We start from the raw sequence: 20,147 nt of genomic DNA on the forward strand, positions 1-20,147 counted from the left end.
TGTCAGTTCTGTTGTCGTGATACAATCTTCCCAAGCATTACTTTCTCCATTGGGAGGTATTATAGTATCTGTTCTGCTATCGTAAGACCGTCATCTCAGGGATTATTGGCTTCTTTAGGGAGTCGTGTAGTATATTATTCGTTCGTCATGTAATCCTCGCAGGGGAAAGGTCATTGTAATATATGCTTGTTCGTCATAATACCAACTTTACAGGCTAGCAAAAAAAAATTTGACTAGAGGTGAGCATGTGTTTGCTAGTCTTAAAAATGTTGAGATGAAGTTGATTTCTAAGCATTTAGAGTTAAAAGTAAAAAATAACGACATTATTTTCTTACCGTTCTATCTTTCCTTGTAATACTATATTTGTAAAGATGCCTGATTATTTTCGAAGATCCTTGTAATAATGCAATTTCTTGTAACCTTCCTTGTTGGAGATTATCTCAATTGAAAAAGAAACTATCCAGTCTACGATTCTCTCTCTTTCTTTCTTTCTCTCTCTCTCTCTCTCTCTCTCTCTCTCTCTCTCTCTCAAATAAACACCCTTCAGTCAATGTAGATGACTACAAATAATTATATATATATATATATATATATATATATATATATATATATATATATTAAGAGAGAAAGAAAGTGGCGCGCGCGCGTGTGTGTGTGTGTGTGTGTGAGAGAGAGAGAGAGAGAGAGGGAGAGAGAGAGAGATTGGATGTTATTCAACGAAAATTATCTTAGTCTGGAATTCTTTTTTACTCCAATCTAACGCATGACCAATACCAATTAAATAAATCTTTAATAGGTCGACAAGTCAACTGCATGAATATGTTTTGATAAAAAGCTAGCTGTCCCGACTCGCCGTTTCCCCTATAGTATTCACTTGTATAAAACTATCCTGTTTTTTTCTAATATAGTTGTTCAATTAATGGGAAGTAACTCTGTGTGGACAATCACAGATTTACATCTCATTTTAAAGATGAAAATAAATATCTATTTGGAATAAACGCCCTTTCAGTCTTTAGATAACCATAAATTATTTAGATTAAAGTATTATTATTCAACAAAGATAATCCTATTATTCAACAAAGATAATCCTATTCCTTGTACTACAGTATGTTCTTTTTATTTCTAAGTCTATGGATAAATACGATCATTTATCTATAAGCTAAAGAGTTCATATTCAAGGGAGTTAATCATACACTGTATGATTCGATAATCTTAAATTAACTACTTTTTGAGACAGGCGGATATTTCTTATTCAAATCCGCTGGAAAAATGGGGGGGGGGTCCTTCTATCGATCCAGTAGATATCTCACTGCTGATGCAATTCTCTATCTATGTAAGAGTCAGGTACGTCCAGAATGGGATACTGTTGCCATATTTGGGCAGGAGCTGCTAGAAAGAACTTATCCTGCCTTGATAGAGTTCAAAATAGACTTCGTAGCCTCGTAGGGGATATCCTTTTCTCTTTCCTTCAACCTCTTTCCACAGAAGAGATGTTAGGAGTTTATCACTGCTGTATCGTTATTTCCATGGCAAGTGCTCGGCTGAGCTCCAATCTATGGTCCTCCCTCGCCTAACTATCACAAGAAACACCCGTCCAGCAGAAAATACTATCACTAATTTCCCCCACTCTTTATCTATGCCTAAACCTAAACGTAGATTCCATGAGCAAAGCTTCTTTCTTAGAACTGCACGTATATGGAATTGTCTTCCGTTTTTCTGCTTTCCAGCTGACTATAATATGGTTGTCTTCAAGTTTAACGTAAACAAGTTTTTGATGAGCCGTTCCATATAAGTTAACAAATTTACCGAATTTCCATTACTAACAATTACTATATTGTCCAATTTCTACTGTACACTCTTTAACCCTTATCCTCGAGTGGCCTCTTTGCCTTGATAAGTGGTGATGCCTATGTAAAAAAAAAGATAATCTTCAACAAGATAGGTAACATGACAATGTATTATTACACTCGTGACTATTAATTTTATTGATGCTAAAAACTTGAAAGTTGAAATGTTTTAATTATCTTTCTATTTTACGACTTGATTATTATTTTACAACACGGTGCGATTTTTGTGACAAAAGTTTATGAGCATATATATATTTAACTTCGCATGCTGCTCACTTTTGTACAGCACAACGGTGACACCGGCGACTTCCGTAAGCAGCAGGCGATTTTTTGTAAATAGTTACGATTTGCACAACAGCTATATACTCTCATCCACAGGCCACTCGTCCTTCTGCCATTCTCTGGTACTTCTGCATGACTACGAAGCCTTGTCCCCGGGGGACAGCATTTTTGTTGCGAATTGCTATTAGCGTCGAGCGATTCTTCAGCTGAATCTACTCCTCGTATCTCAGTGTCAGAATCGACAGGCCACCCCATTCTAGGACGCGGATATTCCGGATTTGAAACCGCATCGTCGCGTTCATACGGTGACACTTGTTTTGCGGTTTCATATTGAAATTGCCCTCTCGTTCGTTGAGATTCCAATTCTGAAGGCCACGGATTTTCAAGTGTAGCCTCTTCTGAATCTGCACCTATTCGTGAAGCCGTTTGCTCTCGTGGAATCCGCGATTCAGAATCCATAGCGGATAAAGAGTCCATTCTTAACCGTGAAGATGCCGATTCAGCCCGTCTTTCTTCCTCTCGTCGTCGTACGTCGAAACCAGTGTCGCTGTCTACCAGTGGTTCTCTCTCTATATCATGTCTTGATTGTGTTTCTTTTGTCCCACAACACTGTCTTTGCGAATATACCCGGCCATTATAACGTTTCGTATTGCAACAATAGCGCAAGAAGAGATTTCCTAACTGTTCCCGTGTTAAACAACAAGCAGCCGTCGTGTTTTCCTCTTCGGCAATAGATTGTGAAGGTTCAACTTTAGAAGGGCATGGCCGTCTCTCGGCTCTTCTCTGACCATTAGGTCCCGTTTTATAGACAACGCATATTTTATAGCCATTCGACTCTTTGTCTGCTTCAGTTCTCTTTTCACTATCGGCCATAACGGAAGCAATAGCACGGTAAGCTGCTTGACCGGTAATTTCAGATGACACTCTCTCTTGCTGGTAAGGTTGATCTTGGACGACCACGTGCTGGCCATTTTCAGAAGGCGTAGGGCTTTTTGAAACGCGGGGTGGTTGGTAGAAACCACCAATATCTGCCTCGAAGCTTACTCGCAGGCCCGATTTGTCGATACCATCGAGAACCCCGTTACATGTCTGGTTGTGGCCGCGAGGGTAGAATGTTGGACAACAAACGAAGCAGGAGCGCTTCAGTTGGACTTTCGAGCACATTTTCACTTCAGTACCGTCTGGTTTTAACCTAAGAAAAACAAGAAAGAGAAAGTTAAAATATGTTGCAATAGTAAATAAAATAATTTCTATTTGGTTTATTTATTTTATGCTATATTAGCAGGCCATCCAGCGTTGTGTGGTCGTAAAATAGGCGTAAATATTATATTTTATTTCATAGAGAAACTGAGACATATGCATGCGAGCATTATGTTTTTTCTAAATAGTTCACTGTCTGTAAATAAAAAAAAATACTGCAACCTCTTTCTCATAGGAGAAACGCTGCAAACCTGTTTCCGCTTTATCGTTATTTTCATGACAAGTGCTCGTCTGAGCCCCAATCTATGCGCCTCTCGCCAAACTTTCACGAGAAACACCAGTCTAGCTGAAACCACTATGAATAATTTTCCCCACTCTTAATCTGTGCCTAAACCTAAACGTAGATTTCATTTCTTCTTTCTTAGAACTGCACACCTGTGGAACTGTCTTCTGTTTGTCTGCTTTCCAGCTGACTACAATATGGTCGTCTTCTAGTCCAATGTAAACAAGATCTTGATGAGCTGTTCCACTTAAGTAATCTAATTTATCAAATTTACACTACTAACGATTACTATGATATTGTCCAATTTACTACTGTACACTCTTTAACCATTATCCTCGAATGGCTTCTCGGCCCAGATATGTAAAAATATGTAATAAAACAAAAAAAACTTGAGCTGAGGTCGAAACCAAAACCTAAAAACATGCCGTCAACTACATAACCGATCTTTAAAAAGTGTTTTTAAATCTACTTATTCTTAACATAAGGAATCTGCCATTTACGTATGCGCATTCGTGAAACAGTTGGCGAACGGATAAAAATCCGATGACCCCCTCCCCATGTTCCAATTTTTCAATTTTGACTCCTTAGCAGCAACCCCTTTTTCCGGATAAATAAATAAATAAACACACACACACACACACACACACACACACACACACACACACACATATATATATATATATATATATATATATATATATATATACATATATAACATTAAGCACGTTCCATTAATTCATCAAGCATTGCAGGAGTCTCAGTGGATTTACACCTAGGAAACTAAATCTATACAACGATTATATATATATATATATATATATATATATATATATATATACGTACTTATTTTGGTTGTTGATTTTTTTTTAAACGATATTGAGGTTAGCGTCTTCACCTTGGAGATCGGGTGTATTTTTTAGAAATTGCCCATTTTTTATTTGGGACGTAAGCAAATAATATTATATATATATTTATTTATTTTTAAAGCGGTAATCTACGTACATGCATGTTTCGGGGTCCTACCCCTCTTCAGCGTAGCTTGACTGTTATTAGGACTCGAACCCTATACCTTATGTATTTCAGTCCAGCGTCTTATCCATTACGTTATGATGCCATAGCCGATTTGCTGTTTAGTTTTTATCGTTTATATATTCACGTAGTTATTTTGGTTGTTGATTTTTTTAAAATGATATTGAGGTTAACGTCTTCATCTTGAAGATCGGATGTAGTTTTTAGAAATTACCCATTTTTTATTTTGGACGTAAACAAATAATATTTTTATTTATTTATTTATTTATTTATTTATATATATATAGAGAGAGGTGGGGGAGAGTATATTGTAGTAAGGTCATTGCTCATCGTATACAGATTATGTTGGCCCATATTAATTTTGTAGCCTTTTGAATCTTATCACAATGTCTGATAGAAAAAGAGGAGAGCTGAGGAGACGCTTCATCTATCATTCTCTCTGTCTCTTGTATTTGATATTATATCCATACCTGCTTTTCTCACGATCTTCGATTATACGTGTACAGCCATTGTTGACCCCTTTCTTACTTTAGTTGTTGTTTTTCGGCATATATATATATATATATATATATATATATATATATATATATATATATATATAAAGCTGAACGTCTGTGTGTATGTCTGGTCACGAATAGGCTCCTATACGGTTGACTATTATAGAAAACTGATCACATATAATGATATAAGATGTATCGAGACACAGGAATAAGTGCGTTTGATCTGGCATAATGATGATTTATTAAAATTGTGGGGTCTGCGTGGTCCACAAAATACGGAAATAAAAATAAAAAAATAAAAAAAATACGTTTACAAGTGTTTTTGATATAGATGTACATAATAATACTTTGATAAGTATGTTTTATCTTAAATGGGGATGGTATAATAAAAGTGTGGGGTAAGCGTTCGCGCCTGGCCTCCATAGAATGGAAATAGGTACAAACGTTAATAAAGATTTTTGATATCTATGGTTCAGTTTGAAAAAATATGGTATAATAAAATTATGGGGTGTTCGTTCGCGCCTGACCTCCATAGAATCGAAATATGTCACAAAGTTTAACAAGGTTTTTTAATATTGATTTACAGAATATTGTGATAAGTGTTTCAGTGTGAACCGGTATGGTATAATAAGTTATGGGGTTTATCCATTTTATTTTTACTTTCATCATATTTTGCTTTGGTTTTGATACCCCCAAATTCGAAGCTATCTCTTTACAACCCTTCCTTTTCATAACCTATCATACTTTAATAAATCAGAGTTCATTTTCTGTAGGCTGTTATTTAACCTAGTAAACGACGGATACTTTTGCTAGTATATATATATATATATATATATATATATATATATATATATATATATATATATATATATATATATATATATTGGCGTGGGGGCGCCCAGCTTTGCCCGGGCGTAAAATACGCTTAAATATGATATTTTAACTGGCCCAGATTCCATATAGATTAATTATAAAGTCATGATTTACAAAAGTAAAAAAAAAAAAACTGTTTTGGTGAAAGCAGCTAGAATGCAAACCAAAACCGTAGCATTCAAAGCTGATGATGTTATCACTGTACCAACGTGACACAAATGTGAACAGATTAAAAATTAAAAGTAAACTAAGATGAATGTACATGTTTTATGATTTTTTTAAAATTTTGATCAATTTTAGACTTTTATAAAAAAAAAATTTGAACCGGCTAAAGACCCATAAAAGAACGTCCCATGAAAAAAAAAATTTGAACCGGCTAAATACCCATAAAAGAACGTCCCATAAAAAAAAAATTGAACCGGCTAAAGACCCATTAAAGAACGTCCCATAAAAAAAAATTTGAACCAGCTAAAGACCCATAAAAGAACGTCCCATAAAAAAAATTCGAACCGGCTAAAGACCCATAAAAGAACGTCCCATAAAAAAAAATTTGAACCGGCTAAAGACCCATTAAAGAACTTCCCATAAAAAAAAATTTGAACCGGCTAAAGACCCATAAAAGAACGTCCCATAAAAAAAGAAAATTTGAACCGGCTAAAGACCCATAAAAGAACGTCCCATAAAAAAAATTTGAACCGGCTAAAGACCCATTAAAGAACGTCCCATAAAAAAAAAAATTGAACCGGCTAAAGACCCATAAAAGAACGTCCCATAAAAAAAAATTTGAACCGACTAAAGACCCATAAAAGAACGTCCCATAAAAAAATTTGAACCGGCTAAAGACCCATAAAAGAACGTCCCATAAAAAAAAAATTGAACCGGCTAAAGACCCATAAAAGAACTTCCCATAAAAAAAAAATTTGAACCGGCTAAAGACCCATAAAAGAACATCCCATAAAAAGAAATTTGAACCGGCTAAAGACCCATAAAAGAACATCCCATAAAAAAACATTTGAACCGGCTTAAGACCCATAAAAGAACATCCCATAAAAAAAAAAATTGGAACCGGCTAAAAACTTGATAAGTGGATAGTCCTTAATCCGTGGAGTTTCGAAGAAATACTTCTCTTCTAATCAGATATATATATATATATATATATATATATATATATATATATATATATATATATATATATATATATATATGCGTGTGTGTGTGTGTGTGTGTGTGTGTGTGTGTGTGTGTGTGTTAATAGTGTTGGGACAATAAATTGGAATCGGAATCAGTAATCGGAACATTCGGGGGGTATCCGCATCACAAAAAAAAAAAAAAAAAAAATGTTGCCCATTTTTCGGTGTCAAAAACGATCCTTTTAATTGTCTTTTTTATTTGATTTTGTGTAAAGCAAATTCTTTTACTGCTAGTAGTAATGATATATTAATAAATATTTATTGATTTTAAAACTCAAATTTATAGGTCATCCCATAATTTACGCATGAGAAAATATCTGCGCATTTAACATGTACTTTTACAGTAATCGGTAAAACATAATTTTGTTGCTAAATATTTTAAGGTTTATAAAGAATCGGAATCGGAATCAGTAATTGTATCGGAATCGGGGGAAATATTGGAATCGTCCCATGTCTAATATATATATATATATATATATATATATATATATATATATATATATATATATAGATAGATAGATAGATAGATAGATAGATAGACAAATATCTATAAATATATATATATACAAATATCTATCTATCTATCTATCTATCTATCTATCTATCTATCTATCTATCTATCTATCTATCTCTCTCTCTCTCTCTCTCTCTCTCTCTCTCTCTCTCTATATATATATATATATATATATATATATATATATATTAATAACAGTATAGCTACATTCTAAGATTCAAATATTTATTTTTGATCCAAATAACTTCTGCAGCATGCTAAAATTTGGTTCATATGGATCAAGATGGCTGTCGGAACAAACACACATGGGGTCTTCTATGAGCTTTCTTTCCTTTTTCTTTTTTCCCCGACATTATAATCTCATGCATTTTTTTTTTCTAAGCAAAGATTTTATGTTTTTAACATGTCGGAGGAGCTGTTTTGCATGAAAAATAAATAATGGATCTTGGAATTTGGCTATACTGTTATATATTTTTATCCTTTTATATATTGTTATATTTAACATACATTGAGCCAAAAGCCAAAAGAGTCAAATATAATTAAAAAAAGACACTTTACCAATATATATATATATATATATATATATATATATATATATATATATATATATATATATATATATATATATATATATATATATATATATATACATATCTTTCTGTGGAAATATATTTTCTTATAATATATACCAATCCTTATTTAAGAAGCTCAATGAAATTACAGAGCAATATAGGGAATAAATGACAAAAAACTATATTCCAAAGTTCATGATGTTGACCATCTTTTAATTTATTCCTTTACTTCAGATGACATTTACAATTCTTGACAGTATCTGTTTTGTTGCGCAAAATCAATCACTTAATTATTATATCAATCAGTGAATCTATCATACCCTTTACTCATATTTTAAACATAGCCCGAAACGGTATATATATATATATATATATATATATATATATATATATATATATATATATATATATATATATATATATATATATATATATATATATATAGCGTTATGGGGTATGTTGAAAATACACCAGTAAAGTGTTTGATTGCAGGAATGAGACAGCTAAATTATAAATTATTTAAAACTATACATTACGGACATAGAGATATACCATGGTATCATTGAAACAGGTGTTCAACGTAGCTTGTTCCACTTTTTGAACTGTCTATGAATACATGAGGATTTGAGTTGTAAGGGTCTTCCATAAATAATAATGATCTACTCGTGTCAATGTAACCATTGTATATCTCTGGAATTTGTCATGTATAGTTTTTATAATATATATATATATATATATATATATATATATATATATATATATATATATATATATATGATTGTTGAGCTGGATTAAATCCGACGATATGAAATAAAATGGAGGTGGAAGGACCTGGATACTCAACGTTTCGCCCGATTTATGCGGGCTTCTTCAAGAGGGATGGTCATGACCATCCCTCTTGAAGAAGCCCGCATAAATCGGGCGAAACGTTGAGTATCCAGGTCCTTCCACCTCCATTTTATTTCATATATATATATATACATATATATACACACACATATATATATGTATATATATATATATATATATATATATATATATATATATATATATATATATATATATATATATATATATGATAAGAATAATGGAAATATTATTCCAACAAAATAGCGAAATAAAGTGAAACAAACCGAGTTGTGTGTTCATCAACGTTTTTTTCTTCATTTCGCGGAAGTCTCGAAATAAAGACAAAACGTTGATGAGCACATAACTCTGTTTGTTCCTTTTTATTTATTTCTCTTTCTCTTCCTCTCTCTCTCTTTCTTTCTCTCTCTTTCTCCATATATATATATATATATATATATATATATATATATATGCTTGGCAGGAGTTTTTTTAGAATCTCATACTGTCAATATTTGAAACAGAGAGATGAAACTTTCAGGTCATGAATACATAGGTTCAGCCATCCTAACAATCCAACTTGGAATCACATCTGATCCATTCGGGCAGAATAAAAATAGGAGACATTATTTTTGAAACATCCCTCATATAACATGTTCTTGACATTGAGGTAACATGGATATATAATATCTTCGTTAAAATTTCACAAAATTCGAAGGTATATGAATTTTCCCGAAGATCTTTCACCCATTCTGTGCCCGGTTTGAGTACAATTAAAAGCAACTAAATATATCTTACATCACTCACCTCTACGGTTACTAGTGTTTCAAAATTAATAATGATCTGTTAATTAGTTTAGGAGTAAATGCTATAGATAGACATAGTTAAATTTATATAGATAAGAGATAGGACTCTGTCTTTATTATTACTTATACAAATTTAAATTAGTTCCCATCAGAGAGAAGGGGCGTCGGAGCGGTGGCTTGTGTAATAATACAAAACACGAGGTAAGTCAGTTACATCAAAATAATATTTACATTAAAATGTTGACTTCAATGCATCTCTACGTTGAAAACAATGCTTTACAATCATTTAAAAAAAAGGGTTGCATAACATATAGGTTTATGATTGGAATGTGTAGAATGCGGTTTGATCCAATCTGTAATTCAATGCATGATTGTTTTGACAGGTTATGAATTAGGAAGCTTGGTATGTCATTATTAAGAATTATGTCCATTGTTTTTATTTTTTTAAAGAATGCGCAAAGATAAAAGCAAATATTGATAAATACGGTGAACTGAACGGAGAATGTAGTAAATAAACTATATTTTGAAATACAAGAATGTCCTGTCCTTTGCTTTCCCAGTAAGGTGTCCGTTAAACATCGCGACGTTCTTCAGTTCAAGTTTTAATTGTGTTCTAACTTTTCGAAGAATATATTTATAATTTCATAAAGGAACGCAACATCCACTGATACGGCGTTAACTTTGATGTTTTAAGAATTATGGAGTCATCAGTTTAGTTTCAGTACTTCCAGGTCCATGTAATAACTTTGTTTTACTTGAAGGTTACCGCTTATGAAGGCCCGGAGGCCACTCGAGGATAAAGTTTAATAAGTGGTAAGTAGACTGAGGCAACACAGTGACGATCAGTAATGCTAGAACTTGGGTAGAGTTTAATTACGGCTCAACAAGAATTTATTTATATTAGACTTGAAAACGACTATGTTATAGTGAGCTTAGAAGCAACCCCACGGTATTATGTTACACATGCAGACAGATTTAGGAAAGAAGCTCTGTTCATTGAATTTTTGTTTGGTTTTAGGTACGAATACAAAATGGGGAAAATTGTTGGCGGTTGTAATAGCTAGGCGAGTATTTGTTACGAAAGTTTTACAGGTGGAATATAAAAGTAATGATGTAGCAACGTCTCTTCTGTGAGAAATAGGAAGTAGGGAAAGGGAAAGACTTTCTTCCACTAGATTTCGAAGACGGTTTTGTACCGTGTCAAGGCAAGAAAGGGTACTCTTAGGGGCTCCTCCCCAGATGCGGCAACAGTACTCCATCTTAGGATCTGTGATGGTCCCATATATTGTTTGAATAAAACCTGTCTTAGGTATAACATAAAATTGCATCCAGTACTGTGGCCTCAATTCGATTGACTATAGGGAGCGTGACGTCACCCCTTTGTTAATACTGCTTCCAGGTTCACTCTGACCACAGAATTCCTCAATAGAATTCCTCGTTGTAGGACGTGAGAAGTTGAAACATAAAATACTTTACGCAAATAACTGGAGTCAGTATTAAATAACAAGTAAAACAAACAAAATAAAGGAATAATACAAAATACATTAAGAATGTCTGAAATATTAAAACTACGTACGTCTTTCGTTTCCCAGTTCGAACACAAACGCCATTCTTTTCTTCAGTACAGACTTGAACTTCGACTGTTTTGTACTTTGGCTGAAGGCATTCCATTGTTTTCCGACTTTGTCTAAAAAAAAAAAAAAAAGAATAACAGTTAAAAGAATTTCATGTTTTGCATTAATACAATACTTTTATAGAAAAAAAAAACCCACATTGTTATTTACTTTCGTTTCGTTAAATATTCAGGTGACTACGTTTATTACCTAGTATATATTAATGTTGATGTGCTGACGACAGAAAGGTCAGCAATGATCAAAGGTTTGAACTCCGTTGTATCGTGAGAAATGTAGCAACAAAACAACGCATTTTAGTTATATTCTAACGAAACTATAATATAATTAATCAATGCGCTTAATACTTAATTAACTCTCTCTTTGACCTTGCAAATTGGGAGCTAATTTGCGGTCCATGTGATACACAAACGATTAGTCTCTAGGCAGAAAGGCCAGGAAGAATCAAAGGTTTGACCCCTGTTCTATCGTGAGAAAAGTTGTAAGCGAAACCTAACTCCCAGTCTTAGTGGAATCGATAACGAGACAACTCGTGTTATGCTCTAGAGAAACTAGGATAAATTGAACAATTTTGGGGGTTACGGAGGCTAATTATTCACGACACGAACTGAAAACCTGGGTGTGTCAAGTTCGGATCCAGTTCGAAGAAACACTTTCATCAAACCCACACTTGACATTATGTCTAGCCTCCTATAAATGAGCTAAATAAAATAAGTAAACAATGCGCTTAACACATACCGTACTTTGCGGTAATTGCGACAAGTCCGGTGTAATTGAGCCAACTAGCTAAAAGTGCTCTTTTGGCAACCACGCATATAAAGAGCACTTTTTTAGTTGGCGCAATTACCCCCAGATTTGGCGCAATTACCCCAAATTACGGAAAGTTTCGTGAACAAGAGAAAACAACTCTCTGTAACTTCTTCAATAAGAGATTTAAAATAACAATCTCTTGTTGTATGAAATAGACGTGATTAAAGAAAAAAAAGTCTTCAAATCAGAGGTCAGCAACCTCCGGCCTCTGGGTCAAATCTGCTTATCTGGTTAATTTTTTTTTGACCCGCCACATTATCCAGGACGCGATATGAATAAAGATTTTTTTGTAAAATTTGTTTGTATTTTTTAAAACTCTATGAAGTAAAATAAGACCTAGGACTGCACCTTAATAAACAAAGTCTCTGACAGCATAGATACATCACTCTCCCTCGACACTAGAGCACAAGTACATGTATTTAGTGACTTCAATATCCACCACAGAAACTGGCTTGGATTCTCTACTTACACAGATGCAGCTGGTAGCACAACAAATAGCTTCTCTATATCTCACTCCCTATCACAGATGGTTACGTTTCCAACCCGTTTACTAGACCAGCAAGAACAACACACATCACTTCTAGATCTGTTTCTGACCACAGTTCCCGATAATTGTATAACGAATGCCCATAGCCCTCTTGGTAACGCCGATCATGCAGTGATAATGGTTGAAATCGCCCTAAACTCTAGAGCTAAAACTGAAGAGCTATTGCTCAAAACAACAAGATATTATAAAAAAGGCTGACTGGAAAGCCATCAGGGACTCACCAGAGATGCCCCATGGGTAAAAATCTTTTATATTCCTGCTGAACAGTGCGCAAATGAGACAACTGAATGGTTCAAAACAGCAATTGAAGCACATGTTCCTACGCGGAAATTTTATAGCAAGCCCCATTCTCCCCAATGGTTTACTTCTACTTGTGCAACTGCAATTGCTCAAAGGTAGCATGCCTACCGCAGATTTAACCGACATAAGGCCAGTTCAAACAGACAGAAGTATATAGAAGCTAGAAGTAACTGTAAAATAGAAATAGCGATAGCTAAGAGAGAATTTACTGAAACCACCAAAAAACTCACCGAAGCACAAAAATTAGGAACCCGTGATTTCTGGAAAAATCTACATCAGTGTAGTAAATAATAGACAATCAACAATTCCCCCACTAACCAACAATCACGAGGTTGTTTGCTCAGCAACCGAAAAAGCTAACATGCTTTCCAGTCGGTTTGCCTTCAACTCCACACTGGACTCTTCTAACCACCCCTCCCTGATTTTCCTTTACGGACAGACGCCACACTAGACGATCTAAAAATCACCCCTGCTCAGGTGCATGCTATCATAAAAACCTAGACACTTCAAAAGCATGTGGATCTGATCTCATCCCGGCTGTGCTATTAAAAAAATGCTCCGCCGAAGTAGCTCCAGTTCTCTCGAAACTTTACAAGAAATGTCTTCATGAATCTTCATTTCCGGACTGCTGAAAAACTGCTTCTGTGGTACCAGTTTTCAAGAATTCTGGCGAAAGAACTGACCCATCAAATTATCATCCCATTAGCCTCCTCCCACTTTTCGCCAAAATATTTGAGTCCATAATTAACCAAGCTCTAGTCCATCACCTTACAGATGCTAAACTTCTGACCGACCAACAATATGAATTTAGGCAAGCCCGTTCCATAGCAGATATCCTAACTGTAATCTCTGAATGTATATACCATTCACTGGACAAAGCAGGGGAGGGTAGAGCGGTACCTCTAGATATATCTAAGGCTTTTGACAGGGTATGGCATGAAGGTCTTCTCAGGAAAATCTGATCATACGGTATCACTGGACGAATACTTAACATAATTAGATCCTTCTTAGATAAGAAAAAATCCAGGTTGTCCTCGACGGTCGTACATCCAAACAATATGATATAAATGTGGGAGTGCCTTAGGGATCTATCCTTGGACCTTTATTATTATCCTAAAATTCATAAATTACCTCCCCGATAAAATTGCCTCTGAGATGTGTATCTGAGATGTTGCATTCCTCGGCCGTTTCTACAAGTATTTTAATGGTAAATGCTCTTATGAACTGGAAGCACTTGTGCCCCCACAACGTAAATACCCTCGACAAACCCGACAAGCAGCTAAATCCCACCCCTACACTGTAGAGATCCCTAGATGTAAGAGAGCTTTCTACTTCAGAAGTTTCTTCCCCAGAACCGCTAGACTTTGGAATTCCCTTCCGGCTCCTTGCTTCCCCAACTGTACTGGCATGCAGAAGTTCAAGTGTAACGTGAACCGACATCTTGCAGCCCAACTCCCTACATAGTACCCTAGTAGCTTATGCCCCTGATAGTAGCCCATACACCAAAGTGCAAATGTGCCTTGTTTGGGGTGAAAATGTAATCATAATAATAATAATAATAATAATAATAATAATAATAATAATAATAATAATAATAATTGATATTGTTTAAATATAATCATATTATACTAGCAAGACCTGTGGAAATTCCACAGTGGTATTCTGTGGACGTTCCGTGCGAGACCTCACGATATTATTGTACCTATTTACTATGCCTCCCCACGGGACAGAGTTAGACACCAGGGTCGTTTCTTAACGTGGAGAAAAGGTACAAAAATAAAAATTGTCTCAGTCGTGAAGGATTTCTCCTCCATCGAAAGAGAACAAGAAATAGAAGTGCAGCATCTGAAGAACAGATACTACACTTTGATCTTATTGTAGCCCTTTTGTTAAAACTGTAAAACGTGTTTATCTAAGCAATCTGGCTGAAGTAGTGTCAGAATATATCTGGTTATTACGGTTTATCTCCAAAATCATTATAGAAGCCTGTGACATATTTCTATGAAAACCCCACGATATCATTATACTATCTTTGACAAAACAGCCAGCAGATCAAGAATGTATATTTTAGTTTCACGTAAACGACATCATTTATTTATTTATTTATTTATTTATTATTATTATTATTATTATTATTATTATTATTATTATTATTTTACATTGCCTCTTCGGTGATTAGGAGATCTTATTTATTAAAAAGAATGATAGCTGTTCATAACATACTACAGTCATTTAATTAGCATATCTATATATTAATTTAATGTTCGTAGTATGCTATGCACTTCTATCCTCCTTTTTAATAAATAGTTCTCCCGATCGAATAGTTTATACTCTGGAAACCGTGACACAAGTTCAATGTTAAAGGTACTACGGTATTAATATATAGATTGAATAAACACTTTCTTTAAACACACAGAAAATTTATTTATGCATTTGATAATATTGTTGGCTTCTATGCAAATGTAATGAAAGCTGTCTGGCCCTCCTCCTATAATCTGCATAGCTTTTTGTCTCTCACGCTCCGAAAGGTCGCCGACTCTCACTTTAAATAATCTTGGCAACTAAAAGTAGTACTCACTGTGTACTCCATCTACAACACCGGCACTGTGACACCGATGGGCAGGTCCCTCGATGAGAAATACCCGGTAACCCCTTATCGCTGATGGAGTCATCTTTGTCCAAGCTTGCATCAACTCTTTGCCGTTTCCTTTCGGTGTCGTCTGTGGAATCATATCTGGTTTCAACTTCCGGTCGCCCTTGAGCTGGAAAACAGATTGCATATGATGTGAATATATGAACGCGCATATATCCGTCAAAATAAGCAGAAACGAATATATTGAAAGCGTTTTCTTTAATAGTCAGGTTTTATTTACTTTTTTTTTTTTTTTTGTTATTGACGGTTGGTTCATTCCGAGCTGTCCCAAGACAAAATTCAGAAATATGTCGACCCCTGTTCACATCAACAGGATATGAAGGGGAAGAATAAAAGATTAATAGGAACCAACCTATTTCTAAACATCGTCATGAGGAACCTTCAAATGAAGACAAAGTAGACAAAATAAAACAAAATAGAACGTGCTCTGGAAAAGGATGTTTTATCTTCCTTCATACGCACACATATCCATATTATATATATATATATATATATATATATATATATATATATATATATATATATATATATATATATTTCTGATATGTTTTTTCAATTGTATTTCACATTTTATTCATACCAATCCTTTAATTCATGAAGCTCAATGTAATTACAGAGCATATAACAAATAAGTGACAAAAGTCTATATTCCAAATTTCAAGATGTTGACCATCTTATAATTTCTTCCTTTAACTACGTTGACATGCACAATTCTTAACAGCACCTATTTAAATGAAGAAATTATAAGATGGTAAACATCTTGAAATTTGGAATATAGACTTTTTTCATTTATATATATATATGCACACATATATATATATATATATATATATATATATAGTGAATATAGACTTTTTTCATTTATATATATATATATATATATATAGACTTTTTTCATTTATATATATATATGCACACACACATATATATATATATATATATATATATATATATATATATATAGTGAATATAGACTTTTTTCATTTATATATATATATATATGCATATAGTTTTCTTGGTTGCACTTCTTTGTTTCACTTCTGTTGCAGTTTCTATATGTCAGAATAACGTTTGTTGCTCAGGTGGATTAATTTCTGCACTCGAGGATGTTTTTTTTTTAAAGATTTCAGCTGTTTTCAGCATTGTTGTTCGTTTTATAATTTCAGTCTTCCCCTGGATTCCTATTTTGCCTTGTCATTTTTGCAAATTCTTTAGGACTGTTCGCAGTTCTTCGACAACGATTTGTACTATATAAATTTTCTTCAGGTTCCATATTCCTTTCAGTTCTATGGCAAGTTCTGCATATTTGTTTCACTTGCTTGTTTTTTTGATATTCACCCTGTGGTGTGCTGGGACAGCAAAATTGAGAATTTGGCAGTATTTTTGATGTCTTGATATTTCCGGTTATTTGTATTATTCGAATTACTATTCTCATCTTGAGTGTTATTCTCACAATAATATAACGTCCGACCTTTTTGTTGAATTCTGTATGAAATTTCTCATGGAACCCTTTATTTAATCTATGGAAGTAGCATGGTCTGGTTTCGTCAGTCATGACTGGGTAGAAGTCTTAAACATTTTGCAATGGTATTCTTCGCATCATTTGCAGTGAAGATTGAACCTTCAACATCCAAAAGACTGTCACGTAAAACTGAATATTACTTAATACTTTATCCGTTACGTCAGGGGTAATTCTAGTATGAAGTTTGGTAGCTTTAAACCTATTCTTGTATTGTTTTACATATGCAGTCTTATCATTATAGATCACTACTTATTATCAGAAATACACACACACACACACACACACACACACACACACACATATATATATATGTATATATATATATATATATATATATATATATATATATATATATAGAACACTATGTAAAAATACCCTTTGAAGTCATCCAACGCCAAAATATGTCGATAAACATTATTTTAAATTGTTTATTTTTTGCATTGGATTGCCTCAAAGCATATTTTTACATACGTGTTCTATTTGATTTCCTGTTTACCAAACGTTTTTAAACAGGAAAGCAACCAATTATTTCTTTAGCACACGCCAAGTGCAATCCTGGACTATATATATATAAACACCGTTGAACAACTAAACGGACTTGTCCCGCCTTACAGTACCACCATATGGCGTAAAAGAAAAAGAAGAAAAAAACCTTGATAAGAGCGAGTTTCTTTGCCGAAATATATAGATAAACATTATTTTAAATTGTTTATTCTTTGCATTGGATGGGTTCAAAACATATTTCTACATACGTGTTCTATTTGATTTCCTATTTACCAAGCACCTTTAAACAGGAAACCAACCAATTATTGCTTTAGCACACGCCAAATACATTCCTGGATTATACAGAAAAAACAAAAACAAAAAAAAAACAACACACCGTTGAACAACAACTAAACGGACATACGCTTTTAAAACAGGAAAACAGCCAATTACATATATATATCTAATATATAAACGGCTATATGTCTGTCTGTCTATCTGTCTGTCTCCATATTTTCAAACTTTATCTCCTCCGAAAGTAAAAGTCACAGAGCGGCGTTAGGGGTCCCAAATGATTGGATTTTTTACGGGCCGTTCTTTTATGGATCTTAAATCGGTTAAAATTGTTTTTAAGGGATCAAAAGTGGGTGAAAATTTAAAAATTCGAACAATTTGTACATTCATCTTTATTTTTAATTTTTAATTGGTTTATATGCGTGTCACGTTGATACAGTGACAAGGTCACCAGCTTTGAATGCTACAGTTTCGGTTTCGATTCTAACGTATGGCACCTAAATACTTTTGAAATGACGACTTTATAATAATATGTACGAAATCTGAACAAATTAAAATATCATATTTAAGCGTATTTTGCGCCCGGGCTGAATCAACCCGCTAATATATATATATACAGGGTGTCCGTAAAGTTGCTATACAGTCTTATTGTTTTTTTTTACAGGTTTATTTAATCAAGCATGCCACGCAAGCTAACTTTGGAAGAGCGCAAATTGTAAGTCTGTATAGTAACTTTACGGACACCCTGTATATATATATATATATATATATATATATATATATATATATATATATATATATATATATATAAAGTGACATCATCTATTATATAACTAACTAGCAGGATTTTTATAATAATATATTGCTGCTGGACATTCTATAGACGTTCAGCGCGAATGGAGACTCCGCGATATTATTGTAACCCTTTTGTTTAAGCTGTAAAACTATTTATCTAATTAATCTGGTTTATGTAGTGTAAAAATATATCTGGTTATTACAGTTTATCTCCAATATCCTCATAGGAGCCTATGACATTTTCTATTGTATGAACGCCCGATGCGAACGGCAACCCCGCAATATCATCATACCATGTTTAGACAGAACATATACTACCCTTGAGTCCTAGCCAGAAGATCATAAGGGTATATTTTAGTTTCACGTACAGCTCAAAAGCGACATCATTTTTTATTTTAATTATTATTTTTTTACATTTCGTCTTCGGTGATCGGGAGATCCTATTTATTAAAAAGGAGGAGAAAATGTGATAACACACTACAGACATTAAATTAGCGTATCTATATACTAATTTAATTTTTATAGTATGTTATCATCTCTATCTTTTTAATAAATAAGATCTCCCGATCGAATAATTTATAATCTGGAAACCGTAACACACGTACGTACATTAAAGGTACAACTGTATTATAGATGGTTCCTGTACGGCATGAAATTCTATACTATGTCAGCGTCGCTCAACATATGTCGTTTTCCTTTGAGTCGTTTCTTCTCCACAGTTCTGTGTTTATAATTTTTACTTCGTCCCATAAGGGTAGATAGTTTCTTTTTTCTTTTTTTTCCCTCTATATGTGATCAGCCATATCCGACTTTTTAATATATGCACGCATTACGGCTTTCCGGTGTTTTTCTTACCTTACTTTTAGTGGGCAACATGTTGCGTCTTTGTATGTTTTTTTTACATTCACAGTTCTTAGTCATGACTTTTTCGTAGAGTATTTAACACGCACAAGACGCTTTTAGAGAGTTGAATCGCTCATAAATGTTGTCCTGATGTCATATGGATTACATATTCTTTGAATTTTGTTCCCAAATTCTTCATATATGGTATATACACACTGTGATGAATTTCTGGTTTGTGTCTTTCTGTGTTTGATCCAGATTTCTTGGAGCTGCAATAAAAACTGACTGGAGTCTGAACGTTCAAGGACAACAAAGTGAGAGTTGATA

The 20,147-nt window shown here is 33.8% G+C and overlaps 1 protein-coding gene across 1 annotated transcript in view; it reads right to left on the reverse strand.

The window, feature by feature from the left end:
* Window positions 1-1,958: 1,958 nt before the first annotated feature.
* The window catches only part of LOC145294041 (uncharacterized), a 138,409-nt gene continuing 120,220 nt past the window's right edge, over window positions 1,959-20,147 (reverse strand). The window contains exons 3-5 of the mRNA XM_080141029.1: window positions 15,809-15,992; window positions 11,519-11,629; window positions 1,959-3,321 (exon numbers count right to left, since the gene is read on the reverse strand). Coding sequence (XP_079997155.1) covers window positions 2,103-3,321; window positions 11,519-11,629; window positions 15,809-15,992 — 1,514 coding nt within the window. The 3' untranslated portion in view covers window positions 1,959-2,102. The remainder of the gene's footprint in view (window positions 3,322-11,518; window positions 11,630-15,808; window positions 15,993-20,147) is intronic.

The sequence above is a fragment of the Euprymna scolopes genome, chromosome 15, assembly GCF_053919585.1.
Source record: "Euprymna scolopes isolate OS-2025 chromosome 15, ASM5391958v1, whole genome shotgun sequence".
Taxonomy (NCBI): Eukaryota; Metazoa; Mollusca; class Cephalopoda; order Sepiida; family Sepiolidae; genus Euprymna; species Euprymna scolopes.